The sequence below is a fragment of the Megascapheus bottae genome, chromosome 13 (genome assembly GCF_031878675.1).
Source record: "Megascapheus bottae isolate mThoBot1 chromosome 13, mThoBot2.hap1, whole genome shotgun sequence".
NCBI lineage: Eukaryota > Metazoa > Chordata > Mammalia > Rodentia > Geomyidae > Megascapheus > Megascapheus bottae.
Genome location: NC_143521.1, coordinates 54640472 through 54663830, shown reverse-complemented (window position 1 = coordinate 54663830; position 23359 = coordinate 54640472). Strand labels below are relative to the sequence as shown.

Below are 23359 nucleotides of genomic sequence, written 5' to 3'. Positions count from 1 at the left end.
TCAGCAGCTGAGGCACACTGGATGAAGGGCCCAGATACATTCTTGCAGCAGTGAGCCTTGGGCACTGTCATAAAATAACTGTGTAAACTGGGAGCAGTTCCAACAATTCTATGACATTTTATTACATCACTTCAATAGCAAGAACTATGCTGGCCAAGTGCTAACATGCTATTAAACCCCATTTTTAAATTACCCACAGCCATGGTAGTATTATCTGTGTTTTGCACACTGGGGAAGAGACCCAGAGAAGCTGAGTATTTTCACTGAGATTACATAGCTTGCAGTGGCATAGCCAGAATGCTAACCTCAATCTGTCAGCCTCTCTAGCTCTTTCTTCTTTCCATGTTGTTTCATTTCCATGACTTATGAAGCTCTTTGTGTGTTCACACATTCACCGAGGTGCTTAACGATGCAAATAAAAGGCATCCATCATTGTAATCCCTAATGGAGATAACAGAAATATTAGCCAAGGCCCGAGTGAAAACAGTTCAAGTGAGGCCTAATTTTTTACAAGGCTAAGGAATGATTTACTTAATCACAGCAAAGAATTTTATTTGACAAATGCATACTTTATCATCTCTGGTCTGCTGAAAATCTACGTTTACATTTTTCCCAGCCATAAAATTAAAATAATTTTGGCTCCAGAAACTTTAAAGCAGTCCTATTTTCAGTTTAAGTATTTTCCTGGAATGTAAATGGTAAGGATGGAGTCTGAAAAAACACAAGACTCTAATGCTGGTGGAATTGCACTCAAATCCTGCTTATGCCTCTTATGTACCATGTACTGAGATGTTGGATGAGACAACCCTTGCTCCATGTCTCAGAATTCTTAAGCTGTAAGAGGACAGCCAACTCTTGCTGCAACCAAGACTAAGAAATAAATCAGAACGTCAGAGCAGGTGAACTGTAAAACAAAAAACAATATACGTGTGTGTGTGTGTGTGTGTGTGTGTGTGTGTGTGTGTGTGTGTGTGTGTGTGTTAGGTAGACGGTAGCTACCCAATGTATCTTCTGTTCTTCCTTCATCTGATCTTCAGTTGTTTTCAGGCACTGACCTGCAAAGGCACTCCCCTAGCAAGTCAGTCCCTTCCAGCTATGGAATAGCAATGAGACACGAGCACATCTTGATTTGCTCAGCTTTTACAATATCACATTTACCCTGAGCTCATGGAGGGCAGCTAGATGATCTGTTTATGGGCCACTGGCCAACTCCAACTACTATCTTGAGAAAGTCAAAAGGAGGAACTAAGCAGTGAGGCTGGAGTGAGAGGAGATGGTCATCTCAAAAGCCAGGTCTCTGGAAAGCAGGAAAGAAATCCTCCACATTCGAGTTAGAATTGTGCTGGTGTCAGGAAATGCAAGAATTCAAGTGGACCCTGGTGAGAGTGGGAGCCACAAAAATCCAGGTTTCAGCCAAAGAGGAACTTTCTAAAAACCTATCAGAACTTATTACCCCCGTTCCAAGTCACAGTGACAGAGCAGACTTTGAGATAAACCCCTGCTCCCTTGTTAGTCTGGAGTCACTAGAGCTTAACTTAGCCCCATGAAACTCTCAGGCCTGAAACCTTTGTCACAGATCCTTTTTTCTTTTTTGTTGTCACGGGGCTTGAACGCTGAGCCTGGGCACTATCCCTGAGCTCTTCAGCACAAGGCTAACTCTCTACCACTTGAGCCATAACACCACTTCCAGCTGATTCTATTTTACAGATTTGCAAGCTGAGGCTCTGTATTGGTAATATTTTCTCCATCATATAAGAGCAGGAGAGATGGTAGGAGATGAGCCTGTCCTATGAGCCACAATCAGAATCCAGGGCTCTGTGTCCGGAATTATTACATATGCACGTATGCATATATGCATATATAATACTACATAAATAGGCAACACATAGATATATTTAAATACTGCTTTATACTAGTACACATTTTATATATACATGTTGTATATATATAATATGTACAATCTTATACAACATATATTTACATACTTATATAAACTATATATTTATACATTTGTATTTATATATTTGTATATAACATTATGCCATGTATTACATGATATATACTATATAAATGTAATAAAACTATTGATACTGTTATATGTTAGTTTATAATACTAAATATCATATATGTTATTCAGTGTCGAAACAATTTAATAAGAGACGATTTGATGTAATAGTTGGATAGCTGTGTAAGAACCAGCATAGAAGCACAAAGAAAACCATTTGAGTCTAGGTCTTCCCCGCCACTGAGAAGTTCACCTGCCTTTGCCTGGAATGCTGATTAAATCAGTACTCCTTAGCCCCACATCGGAGGCTGGGAAGACCAGCACACACACTAAATCTACAGGTGGAACTTGCTACTTCTTGCACTCTGAGCATTGGAATTTACTGTTTCCAGTACCAAGTTACAGGGTCACAGGAGAGTTGTCATTTTCATTTGTGTGAACAAGAGAAATTAAGATATTACTTCTAAAGAGAAGCTTGGAAAAAATGGTGAAAATACACTCATTTTCAAAACCCCTCTGAAGCAGCCCTAATGGAAAGATAAAACAGGACTCCAACCCAGCATGGTTTATAATGCAAGTAAAAATTGGACATAAAATATCTAGATAGAATGATAAAATATCACCCAAGTATACACTTGAAAGTCATAAGGTCACTAACAATGATTTATGCTTATAGAGGTAAAAAATGTTTATAATATCCCTTAGTGAAAAAGATTAACAAAATGCAACTTGTATATAAGAATACCTTCTGGAGACCTGTTTATAGACAGATGTTTAGAAGATGAATTATCACCAAAATGTCAGGAAGGGAGGAGGTAAGCTTAGTTTGTTTTCCTCTATCTTATTTCACAAAAGTGACCTAAGTCGAACAAATGATAAGGTCATTTTGGAGATTCACATTTTTGTACAAAATTAGTTATAGGCAATAAAGATTGTGAAAATTCATTATTTTTATAGACTTCCTTATAAATACATACTCACATAATTCCTTTCTGTGCTCAGTCATAGAGTGTGTGTTCATTCGTTAGAAACTGTTACCTAGGACTCAAGTGTAGGGGGCTAAGGATGAAGGAGAGCAGCCAATGGCAAAGAGGTCAGGCTTCCATACTAAATAGGCTGAGTCCATACCCCAGTCCTATAACTACCTGGCCCATGACCTTGTTGGGATATCAATCTACACTGAGTAAACTCCATTTATTCATTTGTCCAAAATAATACAAGTATTAGTTATGGACCACGAGGAAGCAAATTGCTCCCAAGGCTTGGGAACTTAAAACAACTGTACTGATTTACCATCTTCAATAGTTTCTGAGCTGCCTCTAGTTTGGCATCTTCCCTCAAGTTTTAGTCAGATGAGAAGTCAGTGCTATGTTTGTCTGTGGGCCTGATGGGCTGGTAGATTTGTTTCCAAGCTAGCTTTACCAGAGGAGGCCTGGTAAGTTGGTGAGCATCTTTTCTGCTTCTACATATTCAAAGCACTTGTGGCGCGTCCATACTGCACAGTGTCTGGATCCTCTCAGAATGAGCAATTCCAGGGACCAGGATGGAAGTCACATGGCTGGGTCTTGGAAACACACATCTTCATTTTGGCAGTGTTCTGTGGGTCACGGGTTAGCTGATTTAATGAGAGGCAGGACACAAATAACAAGCGGTGAGAATCCTTGGAGCCTGGTGTAAGGTGGACAACCATCTACATAAATGGAGAAAACATTTCATAAAGAACTTGGGACTCCCACATTGCACCAGATGTGACATGGTGATAAAGTGAATATGATGGCACACATACAAAAAAATGCCCCTGCTTGAAGCCAGCCTCTTGGTTCCTTCAGATCAGCAAAATGGGCAGGAAAGGTGAAACAACTGGGCTGCTCCTGTCAGTGGGTTTTTGTTTGAGACATTATGTGGGTTTGGGACAAGAGGTGGGTTTTCTAACTGGCCTTTTCAAGGTCACACTTTTCCCAAGAGAATTCCCAATGGAGCTGAAAGTATGTAGTCCTACCTACTAGAGCAAAGTGCTCTCCTAAACAGAAAGGGGATGGGGCGAGAAGGGGGGGGAGAAGGAGGGGAGGAGGGAATGAGAAGATCCTGAATGTCTTACTGAGAATTCATTTTCTTTTGAGGCAAAACATCACAGGTCATGGAGGGCTTGGGGATTCTTCTTGTTTTCAAAGCCCTCATTTTAATAGAGCAGTTTAAAGTTTACAGCAATATCGAGAAGGTGGTATTGTAGATTTCTCTCCACACAGCTGCAGTCCCCCCACCGTGGAGCTTAGCACATCATAATCACTCAAAATTTATGTTTATATTTCTAATTCTGTAGGTTTGCATGTATAATGACATCTATCCATTATACATAGCTTATTTTTTCTTTTTCAGTGGTCCATCTGCCTATTTTCAGGCTTCCTATCATTGACAAGCTTTCCAACGACACGGAGTCCCATGGATTTCTTGGTCTGGTACCACAATCCTCCCAATGTCAACTACAAAGCTGGAGATGATGGACACATGCTCTGAGCTCAGAAAAAACCTTTTGAACTTTTCTGCCCAGTTGGCCTTCAACTGAAATCCTCCCATTCTCAGCCTCCCAAATAGTGAGGACTGCTTGGCTTGTTCACAGCATTTTCATTCTTCTATAAATTTTCTGTGAGTGTCCTAGTCATTAATCATGTGCCCTGACTTCTGGCCACCACTCATCTACCAACTCCATGGTCTTCCCTTTCCCAGAACGCCACGAATATCCTTTTCAGATTGGCTTCTTTCATTTAAATAAATATATGTATGATTTGGTTTTGTTTTTTCTTTGCCAGTCCTGAGCCTTGAACTCAGGGCCTGACCACTGTCCTTGGGCTTTCTCAAGGCTAGAGTTCTACCACTTGAGCCTCAGCACCATTTCTGGCTTTTTCTATGTATGTGGTACCGAGGAATTGAACCCAGGTCTTCGTGAATGCTAGGCAAGCATTCTACCACTAGGCCAAACTCCCGGTCCCTAGCTTTTATTTTTATACCTTGACAACTAAATTCTTTCTAGTGCTGAATATTCCATTGTCTATGCAAGCCACAATTAATTTGCTTAGGAAGAGCATCTTGGTTGTTTCAAAGTTTTTGGCAATTATAAATAAAGCTATAAATATTTCTGTGTAAATAATATTTCAAACTCCTATGGGAGTTGATGCTTTCCCGCCACAAGGAATAGAGTTCTGGTTGTTCCACACCCTCTCCAACAGGTGGTGTTGTCATTGTTCTGGATTGGGGGGGAGGGGCTCTATGTTGTGTCGGTAGGTATGTACTGCCTCCTTGAGTTGGCATGTTCCCGATTACTGTGATGTAGTATGTTTGGTCACAGGCTTGCTATCTGTATATATTCTGCAATTTGTTGTCTACTAAGTATTTTGCTTGTTTTTAAATCAAATTGAGAGGAGTTCTTTTGCTTGAGCTCAGGGCCTGAGCACTGTCCTTGGACTTTCTCAAGGCTAGAGCTCTACCACTTCCAGCTTTTTTCTATGTATGTGGTACGGAGAATTCGAACCCGGGTCTTCATGCATGCTAGGCAAGCACTTTAACCACTAGGCCAAACTCCCGGCCCTGGTTACTGTTAATTCTTAAAGAGCTCTCAGAATATTTTGGACAACAGTTCTTTATTAGATATGGCCTGAGCATGAGGAAGTAGCTAAGTACAAGGTACGCTCTGTGTACTGTAAACTGTGTTCATTGTCTAGCACTGAGAAAATAATCAACCAAGCACATAAAACCTTTACACACGCTAGTTCAAACCCAGGGTCAGAGACCGCTGTACATGTCCCTTGGCCTCATGTCCCACCTCTGCTTCTTCAGTGTTCGCCCAGTCTGGATCCTTGGGCACTTGATCCCACTGGGGTGGAAAACAGCTATCACTACTGCTCCAAGCTGTCTCTTTTCTCAACATCCAGGGGGTAGGTCTTCTGAAAATTTCTGGGTGGAAATATGTCTTTCCTTCTTCAGAAATATTAGAAAATGTCCTCAGAAGTTTAAATAGCTCTGATAAAGGTATCAGACCATTTCTAAGCCAACCACTACGCCAAAGAGGTTTTATGCCCTGATGAGCCTAAGCCAAGGAAGATCCATTCCTGCAACGGACAGGGGTTGGAAAGTGAGGAGGGTGAGGTCAGGAAATCAGGAAACTGACCTTGGGAGAGGTGACAGGGATGCTAAAAGGTGAGGGGACAGACAGGTAATAATGCTTACTTAGCAGGACTGCAGGATACCTACCCAGTAGTTACTAGCCTGTCATAGCCAGAAAACTTTTCTATTTTTAAACAGCACACAAATTATTATGCTTATCATAAAGTTCAGTGATGAACTTTAAAGGGCCTTGGCTTACCTCCCCCTGGAATAATAAAGTAGTCACAGGAGTTCTTTGGAGCACTCCAAAAACCATGCCACAGTGGTTTGCCGCACATAATGGAGGGTACACTTGAAAGGCCGCATCCGATGACCAGTTCTGCTTGAAGATTTTTGTGTTTTCCAAAAGCTCAATAAGCAACCCAAGTGACCACAATGTGTTTGAAATCTTATAGTATGTGTCTTCAGAAGACAAAGTGCCTAAAACTAGATGGAAAAACTTGTAATTTTTTTTTAAATTAAACACTGTTGACAGGAGAGGTAACCGTCAAAGTAAAATAAGCATAAATCCCATGTTTTGTTTCAAAAATAAAAACTGAGCTATCTGGGGAAGTTGTAACATGGAATTCAGAAAGGTGCTTTCGCTGTATGTTCTACTTGTTCACTGGGCCTGCTTTCCTATGGCCAAAAGGCTCCCACTGACTGGTGACAGTCAGTTGAGAGACACACAAAACCAAAGAGAGCCAAGACAGGAGAAGAAGTGGTGGTCATTTCTGTCTTCATCCCTATGCCTAGGACAAGAGTGGACAGACAAGTGTATTGTTCAAGGTGGCCAGCACGACAGGGTAAATGGACCAGCACGGGGTGAGACTATTTAGCTCCATCCCATTTCTACACACAACTTCAGCCAAGTAACACAACTGCAAAGCAGCCACAACCCACATCAGGCTATTCTATTCTATCTCAGAAGCATTTCTCCTAGTTCTAGCCTCCCATTATCCAAGAATATTTGCTTTCTCTTACCTCTGGTTTTCTCTATGAGAACACATCCAGGCTGCCACTGTGTAAGAATAATTGCTTATTCTAAGCTCTGGTCTTCTGGGTGAGAAGACAATGATTCTTCTCTCTCTATATTTGTATAAAAAGCCAACAGTTCGCCAGAAGTTTGGCCTAGCAGTAGAGTGCTTGCCTAGCATGCACAAAGACCCGGGTTCGATACCTCGGTACCACATATATAAGAAAAGCCAGAAGTGGTGTTGTGGCTCAAGTGGTAGAGTTCTAAGCCTTGAGCAAGCCCAAGGACAGTGCTCAGGCCCTGAGTTCAAGTTCCAGGACTGTCAAAAAAAAAAGAAAAGAAAACAGTTCACATAGAAGGTACCAAAGAATGTCCAAAGGAGAGCAAACCTTACAAAGACCATTTCCTCCCTGCCCTTACCCAGATCTTCACAGTGCTCCCACACTCTAATCACAAGACAGAACCTTTGTTAACCTCTGGGTGGCCTCTGGGAGCTCACGCACTTTCATGACTGTACTGGGCAGAGAGAAAAACAGTCCTCAAATTGTCACGCAGATGCAAAAATGATACAAAATTGCCAAAAGGGTCATGGCCTTACCTATTACTGAACATAAAATCTTGGAACATTTACGTTGACAGTGGGCTTTGATCAACCACAGCAGTTAAAGTTACAACGGTGAACATCTCTCCTACGAAACTGTCAAGTCCTTGAATGCTGAGAACTCTTGTATTCAACCTTATTTTCTTTTTTTTTCTTTTTTTTTAATTGTAATTAGTAAAAGGGTTACATGATATTTGCCAGATAGAAGGTGCATTAATTCATACATTGATACCCTTTCACATGTCTTGGTACCCATTTCCCTCCCCCCCTCAACCTTATTTTCTCTTAGAAACTAAGCTGCATGCATCAGGAAGATGTTGAAAGAAGAGTAAACTGAACAAGAGTGAACCAAAGGGCTGATCACCTCAAGGGCTTAAGAGTATTCAACTGCTATAAAATGAAAAAATATGGAAGTCAAATAAAGATGTTGGATCCGCTAAAGAGTTCAGCCACTACTTTATATTTTTTATTATCATTTTATTATCAAGTCTAGCTCTGAGACTCGGAGACTTCTTTGGGTTTTTTGTTTGTTTTGTTTTGTTTTTGTGGGCCATGGGGCTTGAACTCTGGGGCTGGGCGTTGGCCCTGAGCTCTTCAGCTCAAGGTTAACAGTCTATTCCTGGAGTCACAGCACCACTTCTTGTTTTCTAGTGGTTAATTGGAGATAAGAGTCTCATGGACTTTAGTGCCCAGGCTGGTTTTGAACCACGATCCTCAGATTTCAGCCTCCTGAGTAACTAGGATTACAGGTGTGAGCCACTGCATACAGCTCAGAGATTTCTGACGTGTTCTTTTCTCTCCTCACTTTAGTTTCCATAGCTACACAGGATGTGAAATGACTTTTCTAAAATCCCTTACAGCTTTAAACATTGATGTCCAAGATTTCTGCACACACTGTGGCAAGCCTGAGACAGCACCAAGGGAGGCATGATGAACACGAACAGGGCCCATGGCTGCTCATTAGGCTATAAAACAATAACAGAGACGCACACATAGCTCTGACATAAGGCAGGAAGGAACGACAGCCATCCACAAAGTACTGGCATGGAACTTACATGTGTGGAGCTGAAGACATTCCACGCAGAGTGGCATTCATTCCTGCCACAGTGTAGAAAGCAGGGGGCAAGCCTCCTGCCATACACTGGGCCTTCACACAAACACAACTATGACACACAGACAGAACTGGACCCTACAGTCCCCACCATCTTGTGGTAGAAGACACGAGCAAGGAAAGATGCTAGGGAGGGACCTGCAGAGCAGCAAGAAAGTAAGAGCACCACTAAGTGGACAAGGAAGAGTGACACGAGAAAGCAGGTGGGTGGAAAGCAGGTGGGTGGAAGACGCAGCAGGCTGTGGAATCTATAACCATTCCAAGCAAACAGCCTCGCAACTTAGTGAAACCACGAGTGGGTCCAAATACATGATGTTTGTAAGACGATGGCTGAATGAAAATTCCAAACAAGAAAAGTAATTTAAACCAATTTATTTGTGAGAGAAAAACATCTGGACATCAGGTACTGTCTGTTCCACACTGATCCAAAAGGGTGTCACAACTCATTCTGAGAGCACTTTTATGCAGGGCAGCGAGGAAAGCCCACGTGGAACATCAGCTGGACATTTATCAACATTCATAAAGCCATCTAAGCTAAATATAATACGGTATGTAATGACCATGATACAGTAAGAAAAATACAATATCAAATACTTGCTACTTTGTGAGTTACAAACTACAATATAAACAATTTAGGCCCCTTGTTAAAAAATGAAAAAATATTTCTATTACAGCCTCTTTTCAAGCATTTTTAGTTACATATAACTATACAATTCACTCTTAATAAACAGCAAAGGAATGTCTTAAGTAATTGTAGGTAAAATATATTACTTTCTTCAATATTTGCACTCTGAAGTATACTTTGACATTCGTTGAGTTCCAAGAAGAGAATGCAACCATGCTATGGCAAAATCCTGGCTGATAATCAAGATTTAGGGTCTGCACATTTCGTTAAAAAACAAAAAATTAGATCAGGGAAATAGAAGTGAGGACATAAAGAACCAACATCACTCTTTTTCAATGATGCAATCTAACTCCAGAGAATAGACGCTCCATTTTGATTTCAAAGTGTGTGGTCCTGCAGTTGACTTCTTTCCAGTGCACAGAGCTGTCTGGGCTGTGAGGCAGCGCTGAATGAGGGCAGAGCAGGAGGGAGGTGTGAGCTCAACTACAGAGATGGTCACTGATAAAAACACGTTCCTAGACAGCCTGGGCCCACTTGGAGATGAAGGGCAGCCAGAACTATCAACACAAAAGAAAAATGGGCTCACTGAACTGCACACATGGAGCTTCTAGGCCGGTTAACAGTTCTCGACACAGGCTCCTGGCTGTAGTTTACAATATCTGCCTTCACCACCCTCTGCCATAAAAGAAAAGAGTTATTACCAAGACATCAGAAAGAGTCTCTCACAGCACATTTTCATTTTCTGAACTATGGTGAATTCCTGATGACAAACATCATAAATGTAGCAAGAGTTGATATTAAAAGAATTAGCCAGGACTAATGAAGAGTTGAAGGTTTGGTTGTTTTGTTTCTGTTTTTCTTCTTTTGAGTTTTTGGCCTTTTTTTAAGGAAGCAATGGCAACCCAGCAATTAAGACATTTTTAGTTTTATAACATTGAGAGTCTCATTAAAAATTGACCAATCAATATAAAAATGAAACCCTAGTGACAATTAAAACAAAATAATTAAAATTAATCATCTACCCATAATAAATACATCAGGACTCTGCTTCACACTAATCCTTTTCAATTTTAATATCGACATGAGCAACTAGCCTCAGCCATAACATTTCTGAGAAATTACGGCAGTCTGTGGATTATTGAGGAGAGGTGCGTCAAAAGGACTTGCACATAAATCAGAAGAGATATAAGTAACTCAACCTTTTAAACTTGCCCCATTTTTAAAACCTTTCTTCCAAATAGCTCTCTACTGGGTGGTGAATAATGACTCTAATAACATGACATATTGGGGAATTTTGAGAGTCACCTCATATTCATCTCTTAAAAATGACTTAAACAGAAAGATATTTTCAACCCTTTCCACCTTAAAATGCCCAGTCAAATACCTAAAACTGAGCTCTAATATTTATCTCCAAGGAATCTAAATTACAACAAATCCTTTACTCTATTGCTAAGTGTATCCATAAGACAAAGGACAATTCAAGGCAAATCCTAAAAACATTCTCACAATCACCAGGCTATTTCAGGGGAAAAAATGAGAAGGAATGAATGATAAAATAACTGCTTCAATTCTCTACTTCACTACCTATGTAATAAACAGAATCATAAAACAAATATATTTACAAATAACTAAAATGGTATTTTAAGTTGTTCTCAATTTCTTGTTTAATTTGTAAGTCTTCTGGCAAAGGATCAAATTTTTAAAATTCTACAACGGAACTTATGTAGTGTTAACTTATTAAAAAATATGTACAACAATCATCTGAACTACCCTATTTGTAAAGAATAAAGAACAAGATAACATTCACTAGTACTTCCCACCCCCCTCCCCAAATTGCAACAATTTATCCATTAATACCTGCACTACTGTACTGAACAGATTCTACTCTGAGAAGAGCTGGTGTGTTGGTTATCTTCTTCCGGATACTTCACTATTTCTGCCCTGACAATATGCTGTCATTTCCATACAGCATAAAAAATATGAAGGAAGAAAAGAGAGAGAGAGAATATGAAAAGTATGTTTAATGACTGAAAGAAGGAAAACACCAAGGTAGAAAAGGAAAATTAACTCATAAATTTAAACACATCACAAAAGAAAGAGCAGAATGTATACAAACAAACAAGAAAAAAAGGAGAGACCCAATAAACAGTATTCTTAATAATTCAATTATTAAATAGATAAATCTACTGAACTTCCTAGACAAATTATGAGTCTGTTTTTCACACCACAATTACACATAACATAGTTAATGCCTGGTATTTTAGAGGATTTTGAAGTGTCGTGAGCTTTTCTATACTAAACTCCAGCCAGCAAAAGTATTCATTCCATTTCCTCTGACAGATATTTTAAGGTCGCACTGAGTGCCATTCTAGACTAGGAATGGACAGGAAAACAGTAATCTATTCACACACCTGTTGGACCTAATGGGAACAGACATATAACTAATTGCCCTAAGTTCTTTACTAGTGAGAATATAAAGGGAAGAAAATCTATCTTCCAAGGCAGGGCAAAGTTGTTTCAGAAGCCAGGGGCAGCCATATGCAATCTACAGTGTGTGTGTGTGTGTGTGTGTGTGTGTGTGTGTGCACGCGCGCACACGTGTGTATGTGTGTGTGTGTGTGTGTACACGTGCAAATATAATAAAGCCACAGTTAACTTACACTCATTTTTTAAAATGCAGTTGTGGCACACTTAAAGAAAATCAAGAATACAGCAATTTAAGTACAACAGCTACTGCTTTCAAATATTTAAAAGCTTCTTCTAAACAAAAATAAAAACTACAGTGCCATGTTTTAAGTGCACTTCAGGATGAAAAGACCACATGGAATAAAGATAACCTCTCCAACACTTTAGATATCAGAGTATCCTCACTCAATATATTCCTTCATAAGAGCTTCTGTTCATTTCTTAACACACACAGAAAAACACTTCAAAATGGCTGCTACTTATGAAGAACACTGATAATAAAGATTTGATAGACAGCTGAGAGTAAATGGACAGTATATTGGAGTGCTGAATATGCAAGTTTGGATGTGTTCTAGCAAGCAGTATTATTAACCTTTAGATAAGAATCATGAGTTATCAGGCTCTCAGCCAAATGCTACAGACAGAGCATTACCAACTGCAGGAGGACTGCACACCTGTGAAATGCCATCCACTATTAGCTCCCCTTCTTCCTACTTGTTTCATGTCAAACTACAGGTTACAATGAAGAGAAGAGATACCATAATCAGTAAGCAATTCATTAATCAAAAAAAAATGTTGGTTTAAGACCTACCTGATAAACACAGCTAGGTTACGGACCTGACTCAAGACATTTTCGTCAAAGTCCTAACATAAGTGATTTGATTTTCAACATTTATTTTTTATTAAATTCATTTTTTTAAAAAAACTAACAAGGCAAAAATTTTGATGGGGGTTCTATTTGACCTAATGGTTTGTACAACTTTTCCATATTGAAAGCCGTGAAAGATTCTGCAGATTCAAAACTTTATTCACTATGAGTAAAAAATATAACTTTCATGGCATTACCACTTCATGGTAGGTGGTTTACAAGCCTAAATTACCTACAAAAAGGGGTTTTTTTTGGAGAAAATTATTCTCCGAAATTGAAATGAATATAAGTGAACTGGCATTAACAGAAACTGAAAGTAATAGCTTAACTCTGATCTTGTCGATACATTTCCAAGTAGGTACTAGAAATGCAAGTGGTAGATTCAAAGCATAAATAAGGGCCAAGCTCAAAGGTCTAAATATGATAAACACCTGAGAAGGTCATGAAGCGAAATTCTTCCAATCATAAAACTGTGCATTAAGATAGATAGTATCTACCGATGCAAGAGCCATGCTTTGTCATGGCCAGCATAAAGAGTAAATACACAAAGAAAGCTCAACTATTTTGTTGCTATCAAAGGTAAACATTGTTAATATCTTTATTCTGGGTATTGTAGACCTTTACAAAAATCTTGAGCTCTGTTCTGAGACATATAAAAGTACAGGATAAAAAGTTGATGTTACCTGGTTTTAAAAGAGTATTCTGACTAATCAATACACATGCAAAGTACAAAAAAAGATTATAGATTTCCATATTAAGCGTGGATACAACTTGATAAAAAGCACAGTACTTTATATGCAGTAGGAATGAAAAATAATTATACTACTCCTTTTCCAGGACCACTACATGTTGCAAGTAACATTCATAACTTTGGTCAAGTGATTTCACCTCATCAATCTTTACAATCTCCTAATCTATAAAATCCAACGCTCATCTCATAGAATCTAAGGTATCGTACTCGGTTTTGAAATTATGTAAAGGTGAATTAGGAAAAAATAAAAACTAGATATGATATGGAAGTTCATTACACAATGTTCAGTGTCTAAGAGTTTGAGTAGTATATACAAAATGAGTGAAAACAAGTGTGATTTGAGAAAAGAATCAAATTCCAGTCTAGGCCTCAGGAAACACACTGAAAGAAAAGCACCTGTAGTGAAAGAAGTGCCTTAAAGAAGGGTATTATTCAGAAAAAGCCAAAGACCCTGAGGATATGGACACTTTCGATATATATATATATATATGCTAATTAAGACTCAACTAACATCTAGAACATGTCTACCCCAGGCCAAGTCATATTAAACACTTCCATAGATAATATGAAAACAATCCAAGAAGTTAATAAGCAATACATACTTTAATATGTTTAGTGAGTATCTCAGACAAAACCAAAATTTGTTTATAAGGAAATTCATGTGTAACCGATTCAAACCAAATATAAACTCAATAGTTTATTGACACGTAAAATGTATAAATAAATTATAGCACAAGTATATATGACCAAATTCAGACTAACTATAGAAGTATCCACTTTCCTCACAGATTATGAAAAATATTATTCACATGCTCAATGCAGCCATCCTAGGAAACAATACATGTAAACTTAATTTTTTCCCAGAAGCTTTGATTAAGTTGCAGATGACAAAAATAAAAACCTCAACAATATGGGAAATTGAGAATATTTATTATCAATAGCCCTGATTTTCATACTAACTGGAGGGAGAGGAGTGAAGGATAAATGATACAAATGAAATAATTAACTAAATTTAGGATTGTCAGGAGGGGGAAAGTTTCTATCATATATGTAACTGCTAAAATGTTTGCCTGATCTGTTTATTTGGGAAGCTCTGAAGACAAGAAGCTCTTCATCTCTGTTTCCTTATATCCTGGTGTGGCCATTTTTTTTTAAGGAATCTGTACTGTATCAGTAAACTACATTCACTTGCTTTTAAGTTTCTCTCCTTTTCTTGCAAAACTTAAAAAATACGCTGAGAATTCAATTTTATATGACTCACAAACAGAAGCAATCTAGGGTAAAACTAAAATAGCAGAACCTAAATCATAAGTGAATGGAACTAAAACTAAAACCTCATTTTAAGTATTTATGTCACAAAATAAATTAGTACAGTGTCAATTTCCATGTGTCTGGGAAATCGTCCATTTAACTCTTCCTCTATAAAATACAAAATACTTTTAAACATTATCTTCAATCCCATTACAAATCTCTCAGGCATCATTAAAAACGGAAAACTTGTGAAATACATAACTATAAACAACCTGGACTTCTTTCTCCTGTTTACTTCCTCCTTTCTTTCTTCTTCCTCCTTATCCTTCTTTCTTGTCCCCTTCTCTAACCCACTATCCTCTTCCCCTTCTTACTCTGTCCCTTCCTTTGGTCTCTGGGATGTGAAGTCTACTACACTGCCTAGCATCATGGGCTAAAGTGGCCTTTCTACTGCAGACACATCAAGCTCATGCCAGTATATGCTTCTAGGGCTTGTTGCGCTCTTAAATAAACTTGCAAATATGCTTCTTCTGAGAAATATCAACTGTGAAATCCATGATTTAATCAGTAAAGGCACCAATTAATTGAATTCAAGAAAAGATGAGACTTCCCATTATACACAAAGAATTCTGACAAACATCATAGAGGAGGGCTCTAGCAGCTTAAATTTACCTTCAAATAAATGAAGACAGAATTAAAACACAAAGCATAAACCAAGCAGGCAATATCATTAAACACAGCTAACCTCCCTAGTTTTACATGCCTTGCTGTTGAGCCCAACTCGAAAGTGGCTAGTTTGAGTGACAGGAAGGAGCTAAGAATGCTGAGTTTCTCTGAACGTTGGCTGCACCTGAGCAGCATAGCAGAACAGCTCAGAGAAGTTCTTTTTCAGTCAGAACACCCTCCCCCCCCCCCGCCGCCCCGTGAAGCACACCTTCCTTCCTGTCCCCTTTCCTCCAGGTAAGACTTTGGGGCTAAAGGCTAGAAGAATAGCTGCTCAGTGGTCATGCGTGGCCATTTTGCATGAAACCTTAGGTTTCATCCTTAGTGAAGGAAAAAAAAAAAAAGTCCAAGAAAAATCTCAGGGACTACATCCTATCCAATCCAATCATTCAACAAACAAACCCTTTTAATTCTCCGAAATGCAGGTTAAATCCATCCATCTCTTCCTTCTCTCTTTCCTTGATTCTGATATCTATCACAGAGTAGTAATAAAATTTCATTCCCTCTAATTCCTTCCCAGCAACCACACCCACTGCATAAATCCTACCTAAAAAACCTTTCATTTACTTCCCTGTCTAAACATTATTTTCCCACTCTCTGCAGGCATGTACAGCTCATCAGCATGGCATTCATAAATCTTCATAATCTGTTATCAAACTCCCCTTTATCCTTGACTACAAATGAGCATTTATTCTCAATCAAACTGTTCTTTGATTTCCAAATTACAACCTAACCTTTTCTGTACAGGTATACTGTACACCCAGGTCCTCTTTCCTCCATTTTCTTCCTCTGCACTGCAAATTGCCCAGTTTGGAGTCAATGTTGCAGAGAAGAAACAAACTGTCAGACAGACCTAGGTTCAAATCTGACTTCACCATTATAGCTTAAGTAATAAATTACTTAGCTTCTCCACCGTTATAGTGTTTTGATATTACAATGATGAAATATCACCTGCCTCAGAGTTATTATGACTGAATAACGCTCTTTATTGGAAATAACGGATATAGTTTAAATTCCTTGTGGGACCACCAGTATAATTCAGAGGTAACTGACGATCAATGAATCACTTATAATTATTTGATCATCATTCATAGAGAGCCCAATTAAACAGACACAAGCATCATTTAGAAAGAGAAACAAATAATGAAGAAATCATTAGACCTCTGAAGTTCTTGGGTATGTATGATCAAGCACATCATCTAGACTTTTCTTTCTTATATTTCTCTAAGCCAAAATCAAGTAACTATTTTTTTCTTTAATGTTTCTGGGCTATTTACAAAGGACAAAATATCTTATCACTATGTTTGTCCAAAGGAAGTGCTGGAAAATGTCTCTGATGAGAACTAAAAGTCGCAAATTTTCAGAATTAGTTATTTTTTTTTTTGCCAGTCCTGGGCTTGAGCTTAGGGCCTGAGCACTGTCCTTGGACTTTCTCAAGGCCAGAGCTCTACCACTTGAGCCTCAGCACCACTTCCGGCTTTTTTTTTCTATGTATGTGGTACCGAGGAATCGAACCCGGGTCTTCATGCATGCTAGACAAGCACTTTAACCACTAGGCCAAACTGTTATTTTAATGAAATCTTCAACAGCATTTTGCTTATTTGTCCCTACTGCTTTAGCAGTCATCATATACAGAGTGATCATAAGAACAAGTCACCAAACTATTTCTAAATGAGTTAAAGTTTAAACATGACAAAAAGATACTTAAATCCTTTTAGCTACATGGTCAGAGGAGAGGTGGAAGACACTGGAGCAAAAACACTATTTGTTGCTTCTAACCAAACTTGTGTTGCTTTAATTTTTCATTCTGTTAAACATGTGAATTAGAGTGCAATTATACTGGTATTTTTCTTGCCAGTCCTGGGCTTGAGCTCATAGCCTGGGCACTGTCCTTGGACTCTCTCAAGACTAGAGTTCTACCACTTGAGCCTCAACAACACTTCTAGCTTTTTTCTATGCATATGGTACCAAGGAATCAAACCCAGGTCTTTCTGCATGCTAGCAAGCACTCTACCACGAGGCCAAACTCCCAGCCCCTATAATGGTATTTTTAAGTTTTTGACAACTGCCATTTATGTTTCTTTCTTGACTTCAAACTGTCTAGGAATAGTGAAAGCATCCAGGAATCCTCAATAATTGATAACGTAATTCTAAAATAATACCAAGAACTACTATAACTCTATGGACTGTTTTTAGAGATGAACACCAAGTCTTGACACAATTTTAAAAAGTATGAAATGGTAAGGCCAGAATCTCAATCTATTCATTAGCCACTGATAAAACACTTCCCAATCAAAAGGAGAGAATAAAGTTGCTTCAAGGGTACCATGATTTTGCAAGAAGTTAATTCTTCAACTTCTTCAATAAACATTGACTTACATACACAATCTATTTTCAAAGTCTTCAGGGAAATGGAAATTGAGTGCATAAACAGAGAAAAAATCCTAGGTAAGAAATAATTGTAGGAAACATATTAATTTTTAAATAAAAAGTTCAAGATCATCACCTGTGACTGTTCTATTTCTGCTTTGTTTAATTTGATGCCAAGGATTTCTGCAGCAACTTTCTGAAAACACAGGAAGACCTACATAACAAAAATAGGTTTAAATGATTTAAAACAGTCATGCTTACCTTCAAATAAATTGAACTTTAAAAAAATGATAAACAGCTCGAGTTTGCATGAATATGATATATTGGATCATTCTAAAAATAGCTTTATTTGTCATATATGGCAGCATACTAAAATAATTTAAAAGATTAAGTCATAATTTGAAAATCCTTGTATTTTACTGAGTCTAAACTTACATTTATCCCTAAAAAACATTTTTAAAGATGTATCAAGGAAATTAGAGCTGCTTTAAAAATCAAAACAATTCACATTAACAAATATCTAAAACTCCTAAACGAAAGAAAATAATCTTTCTCACTACCCGTTTTCTGCTGAGGTTTTGAGTTGGGTTTAATCTACTTTAAAAAGTCTTAGTTTCTAACCCATCAACAACCTTTCTAGGCTTCTTTTCAATTTCAACAAAGTCTCCATATCTTATGAGTGAAATAACTTTGGTACTCTATACTATATTTCTCCATTCAGGGTAAAGGAGCAATGCACCACATTCTAGTTAAATAGAGATTTATAAATACTTTTCTATAATCAGCATTCATACATGGCAGGCTTATGGCAGGTAGTGCTCAATCCTGGCCTTTATGGCTGGGTAACTTACTTTTGCCTCACAACTGTCCTATAATATTCCTAGTCCTACTCATGACTACTTGCTGAACATTTATCACCACTTTACTAATTCAATTTTGAATTTTAATCAAAAAATTTATTCCTGAAGAGTTTATGTTGCATTACCCTCCCCCAAATTATTTATTTAAATTCACTGATAGTTGGAGTCCAAGGAACTACAGAAAAATTAGTGTGGTGAAGTAGAAAAAAATAAAACATTAGAAAAGACAACACACAAAGCATGTAGAATCAAGAAGGCTGCTGGGGTGACTTTAAGTTTACACTAAGGAAATTAGAAGCCATAGGAGGGTGGTTCAAAGGACTTTCTATGACCATTCTGATGGCCATATTGCATACTCTTTGCAGACTAACAAGTGAGCAAAATGAGAAACTATGGATGCTGAAGCAAAGTGATATCCAGTGGAAATGATAAGAAACAGTCATCAAGTTCTACAGATATTGTCAAAGGGAAGTCAATAGGAGTTGGTGATAGATTGATGTATGCTGACAGAAAAGAACTAAGCAGCCAGCAAAATAGATCTGCTATATACTCAAGTGAGATATTTGAGGAGGAACTATACATAATCCAGTCCTGGGTGTGCAGACACTCACAACAGACACTTTTTAAGTGGGCAGCTGGATCTAGAGTTCAGGAAGATATGTGGAGAAAATGCTAAAGAATGGGGCCAGGAGTTTGGCCTAGTGGTAGAGTGCTTGCCGAGCATGTACAAAGAATTGGGTTCGGTTCCTCAGTACCACACAGAAAAAAGCCATAAGTAGTGCTGTGGCTCAAGTGGTAGAGTTCTAGCCTTGAGGAAAACCCAAAGACAGTTGCTCAGGCCTAAGCCCAAGCCCAGGACTGGGGAAAAAAAAAAAGTGCTAAAGGAATAAGCTTAGAAATGAGATGCCCCAAGCCAGGCACTGGTGGCTCACACCTGTAATCCTAGCTACTCAGGAAGCTAACATCTGAGGATCGAAATTCAAAGCCATCCTGGGCACAAAAAGTCCATGAGACTCTTATCCCCAATTAACAACCAGAAAACCAGAAGTGGTGCTGTGGCTCAAGAGGTAGAGTACTAGCCTTGAGCTGAAGAGTTCAGAGACAGCACCCAGGCTCAGAGTTCAAGCCTCACAACTGCAAAAAAAGAAAAAAAGAAAAGAAAAAGAAAGAAAGGAGAAGCCCCAGATGATAGCACATCAATATTTAGTGGGTGCAGAAACAAGGAATCAGCCTAAAACTGAATACGGTGAGGCAGAGGGAAAAGTAAATGTAATGTACTAAGAAAGTAGTTCAAAAGGTGATGTCTCAACTATTTTACATGCTGCTACTAAAGTATGTAAGATGAGGAGTAAGAAGTGAGTGGTGGAGTCAGTAAAAACATTATTGGTAACCTTGATAACAGCAGTCTCAGTGTCATATTTGGGTCAAAAGTCTCTAGGAACTGTTTAAGAGAAACTGGGGGTAACTTTCACAGCATCCATCTGGGAAGTGAAGAAAGAAGTAAGGTAGAGAATAGAAAGAGATGAAGAATTAAGAGATTCTTTGACAGAGTAACTAATAGGAAAAAAAAAAGGTCATGACAGAAGTACCCTGATGCTTGAGGGGTCACTTGAGGTTAGTGACTATAAATGGAAAGTGAAATCTCCAGCATGCCTGTGTTTTTCTGTGCTCATGTGTTTTTTCTATTGGTGCACTTGAACAAAGTAGATGCTTGGTCTACAGGAGAATTAAGATTTGGCTAAGTAAATTTCACAGAGTAACAGAGGAAGAGAAAGAAAAGAGGAGACACACATGACAATAATTATGCTTTACCATAAGATTTAAATTAGGAAGAGGACAAAATGAGGAAACAGATAATTAGGGACTTCAATAAAAATGTGGGGATAAGTGTCTCACTGCAATGGTATAAATTATACAGTAATGGTATAAATTAATTCATCCTTTTTAGTGAAAATTTAACAATATCTTTCCTGTTAAGGAATTACTATTAGGGAATATATGTAAAAGAAAGAAATCGGGGCCAGGAGCATGATCTAGTGATAAAGTGCTTGCCTAGCATGCACAAAGCCCTGGATTCGATTCCTCAGTACTACATACACACACAAAAAAGGCCAGAAGTGGTGCCGTAGCTCAAGTTGTAGAGCACTAATCCTGAGCAAAAAGTGTTCAAGGACAGTGCTCAGGCCCTGAGTTCAAGCCCCAGGACTAGCAAAAAAGAAATATATATGTATAGGTGTGCGTGTGTGTGTGTGTATGTATACTTGAACATTTTACACTATAATATCATGTTCAAAACATAGAAACGGGGCTGGGAGCATGGCCTAGTGGTAAAGTGCTTGCCTAGCATGCACAAAGACTCAGGTTTGATTCCTTGGTACCACATACATAGAAAAGTGGAACTGGTGGTTGAACTTTAGCCTTGAGAAAGCCAAGGGCAGTGCTCAGGCCCTGAGTTCAAGCCCCAAGGGTGGCAAAGCAAAAACAAAACAGACAAATAAAAATAACCTTAGAAACAACTTACCTATCTAACAATAGGGACAGGACTAAATATATTTTTGAATATTTTTTAAAGGATTATTAGTATTAGACTTACTTGATAGTGAGAAATTTTCCCACAGTTAAAAATGTTTCTAAAGACACAAAATTACTTGTACAATATGATCTTACTTTTTTATCTTGGGGATGACAGTGAGCCCTGAAATGTCACTTTCTTCGGCCACAAAACTGTCTCTACCACTAACTAGCCCTAAGACTCATCCGGGCAATGGAGATAGTAAGAGATCAATGGTGTCCACTGAAGCCACAGCTCTAATATCTGTGACCATCAGGAAAGAGAGGCCACGAAGAGCTCATGAGGCTCAACGGTCATCAGTGGATGTTGTAATTATTGATGCTTTCTATTCTTTGTAATTCTTTGCATGTTTAGACTCCTTAAAATAGAAAATTATTATAACTATAAAAGTAATATAACAATAATCAACATATTATCTCTAATCAAGACACCTCATATTTTTTAATAGAACTGCATTTCTTCCAAAAATTAATTAAGAGAAATATTCTTCCTAGGAATGTTACAAAATAAATGAAACAACATTTATAACATATAATATTTATTATTTTAGGTTACTTACAGAGTCTCCTGTCTTGGCCGAGACAAAATGGCTACTAAAACCATTTTCTTGGCAAAATCGGAGATGCTTCTCAGGTTTTACTGTTCTCATATGCTCCAGATCAACTAGAAAAGAGAAAAATCCAATATTATGTTCCTAACATGCTTTAATTTGACTTTCTAATATTATATTCCAGTTTAGACATTAGCTGTATAATATTAACTTCTTTGTGCCTCAATTTCCAAATTGACTAGGAATAGTAATTAGATATATCTAATATTTTTTGCAGAAACATTCTATGTATGATGAACAAAAACCAACACATAAATGCTTAAAATTGAGCTATCAGACAGGGCACTACGGTGCATGCCTATAATTTCAGATGCTCAGACAGATGTCTGGAGGATGATGCTTCAAGATCAGCCCTGGGCAGAAGGTAAGCATGACCCTACCTCAATCATCAAGCCAGTGTGATAGTTTACACTTGTGATCCCAGCTATATGGGAGACATAGATAGGAAAATCTCCATGTCTAAAGCCAATCCTGAATAAAAAGGACAAGACCCTACCTAAAACTTAAGGAATGCAATAAAGAGTTAAGGGCATGGACAAAGTAGTAGAGAGTTTAGCAAGCCTTGAGTTTTAACTCCAGTAACCTCAAAAAACAAAAGATGGAGCTATCGTTATCTCTACAAATTTAGACAAATTTATGATCCTCAAAAAAGATCTACTTAATACAGGACATTTAAATATGGTAATTAATTGAAGGCAAGGTGTACATATCCAATTTGTCTGAAGCAAAGTATTTTGATAATTAGAAATTATTTTAATATATAATTTAAATATTATCAAAAGACCTAATATTCTTCTAAAAAGATCCATACTATATTACATAATTTATTCTTAATCATAGTCTAATTCCATAATGATACAGTTCAGCTGCTTCCCAAGTCTAAAGTTTCCATTTTGAGAGTAATGGGCCAGTAAATTTCCTTGAACAGATGTGGGTACTTCAAAGCAGAGCACAGAAATCCTACCCAATACTGGTTTTATCCAACAGTTAATTTATTTAAATGTGATCCTTTAGAAAACATTTTCCTCTTATACAACACTAAAGACTGTATAAGGTTGTTGACTCAGTGCTGTCAAATTATGAGGCAAATATATTTACAGGATTTAAGGACAACTAGACTCTTTGAATCAATGAAGAAAAAAATAAAAAAGCAAACTGATTTCCTGAAGAATGCACCCAACTGACTTGTAAAAACTGGTAAATCTGAAAATCTAGTAAGCCTCTGTAATAGTCACAACTGATTATCAATTTAAAAAAAAACTGCTCTCATACTTCATAAAAGGTTTTGTTTAAAATTATATTGGAAGTTTTTTGTTTGAAGACTTAAAAGATCTTTCTCTAGAGATTTCTAATCTAGTAAGGGATTCTTGCACCCCATTTATATTGCTTTACCTTGGAAAATGGGGAGTTGTGTTGTTTCCTGGCCACAGCTG

The 23359-nt window shown here is 37.9% G+C and overlaps 1 protein-coding gene across 7 annotated transcripts in view; it reads right to left on the bottom strand.

Annotated features, from left to right (window-relative positions):
* Positions 1–355: 355 nt before the first annotated feature.
* Positions 356–23359, bottom strand: part of Rab28 (RAB28, member RAS oncogene family) — a 72039-nt gene continuing 49035 nt past the window's right edge. For 2 of the 7 annotated variants that reach the window (XM_090343821.1, XM_090343822.1), the window contains exons 5-7: positions 21876–21979; positions 18021–18098; positions 3269–3695 (exon numbers count right to left, since the gene is read on the bottom strand). In XM_090343821.1, coding sequence (XP_090199947.1) covers positions 3522–3695; positions 18021–18098; positions 21876–21979 — 356 coding nt within the window. In that variant the 3' untranslated portion in view covers positions 3269–3521. Of the gene's footprint in view, positions 442–3268; positions 3696–7166; positions 7230–9186; positions 10131–11312; positions 11408–12595; positions 12651–18020; positions 18099–21875; positions 21980–23359 lie in introns of those variants that run through there. The other 5 variants (XR_016537416.1, XM_090343825.1, XM_090343827.1 and 2 more) reach the window with 5 other exon arrangements.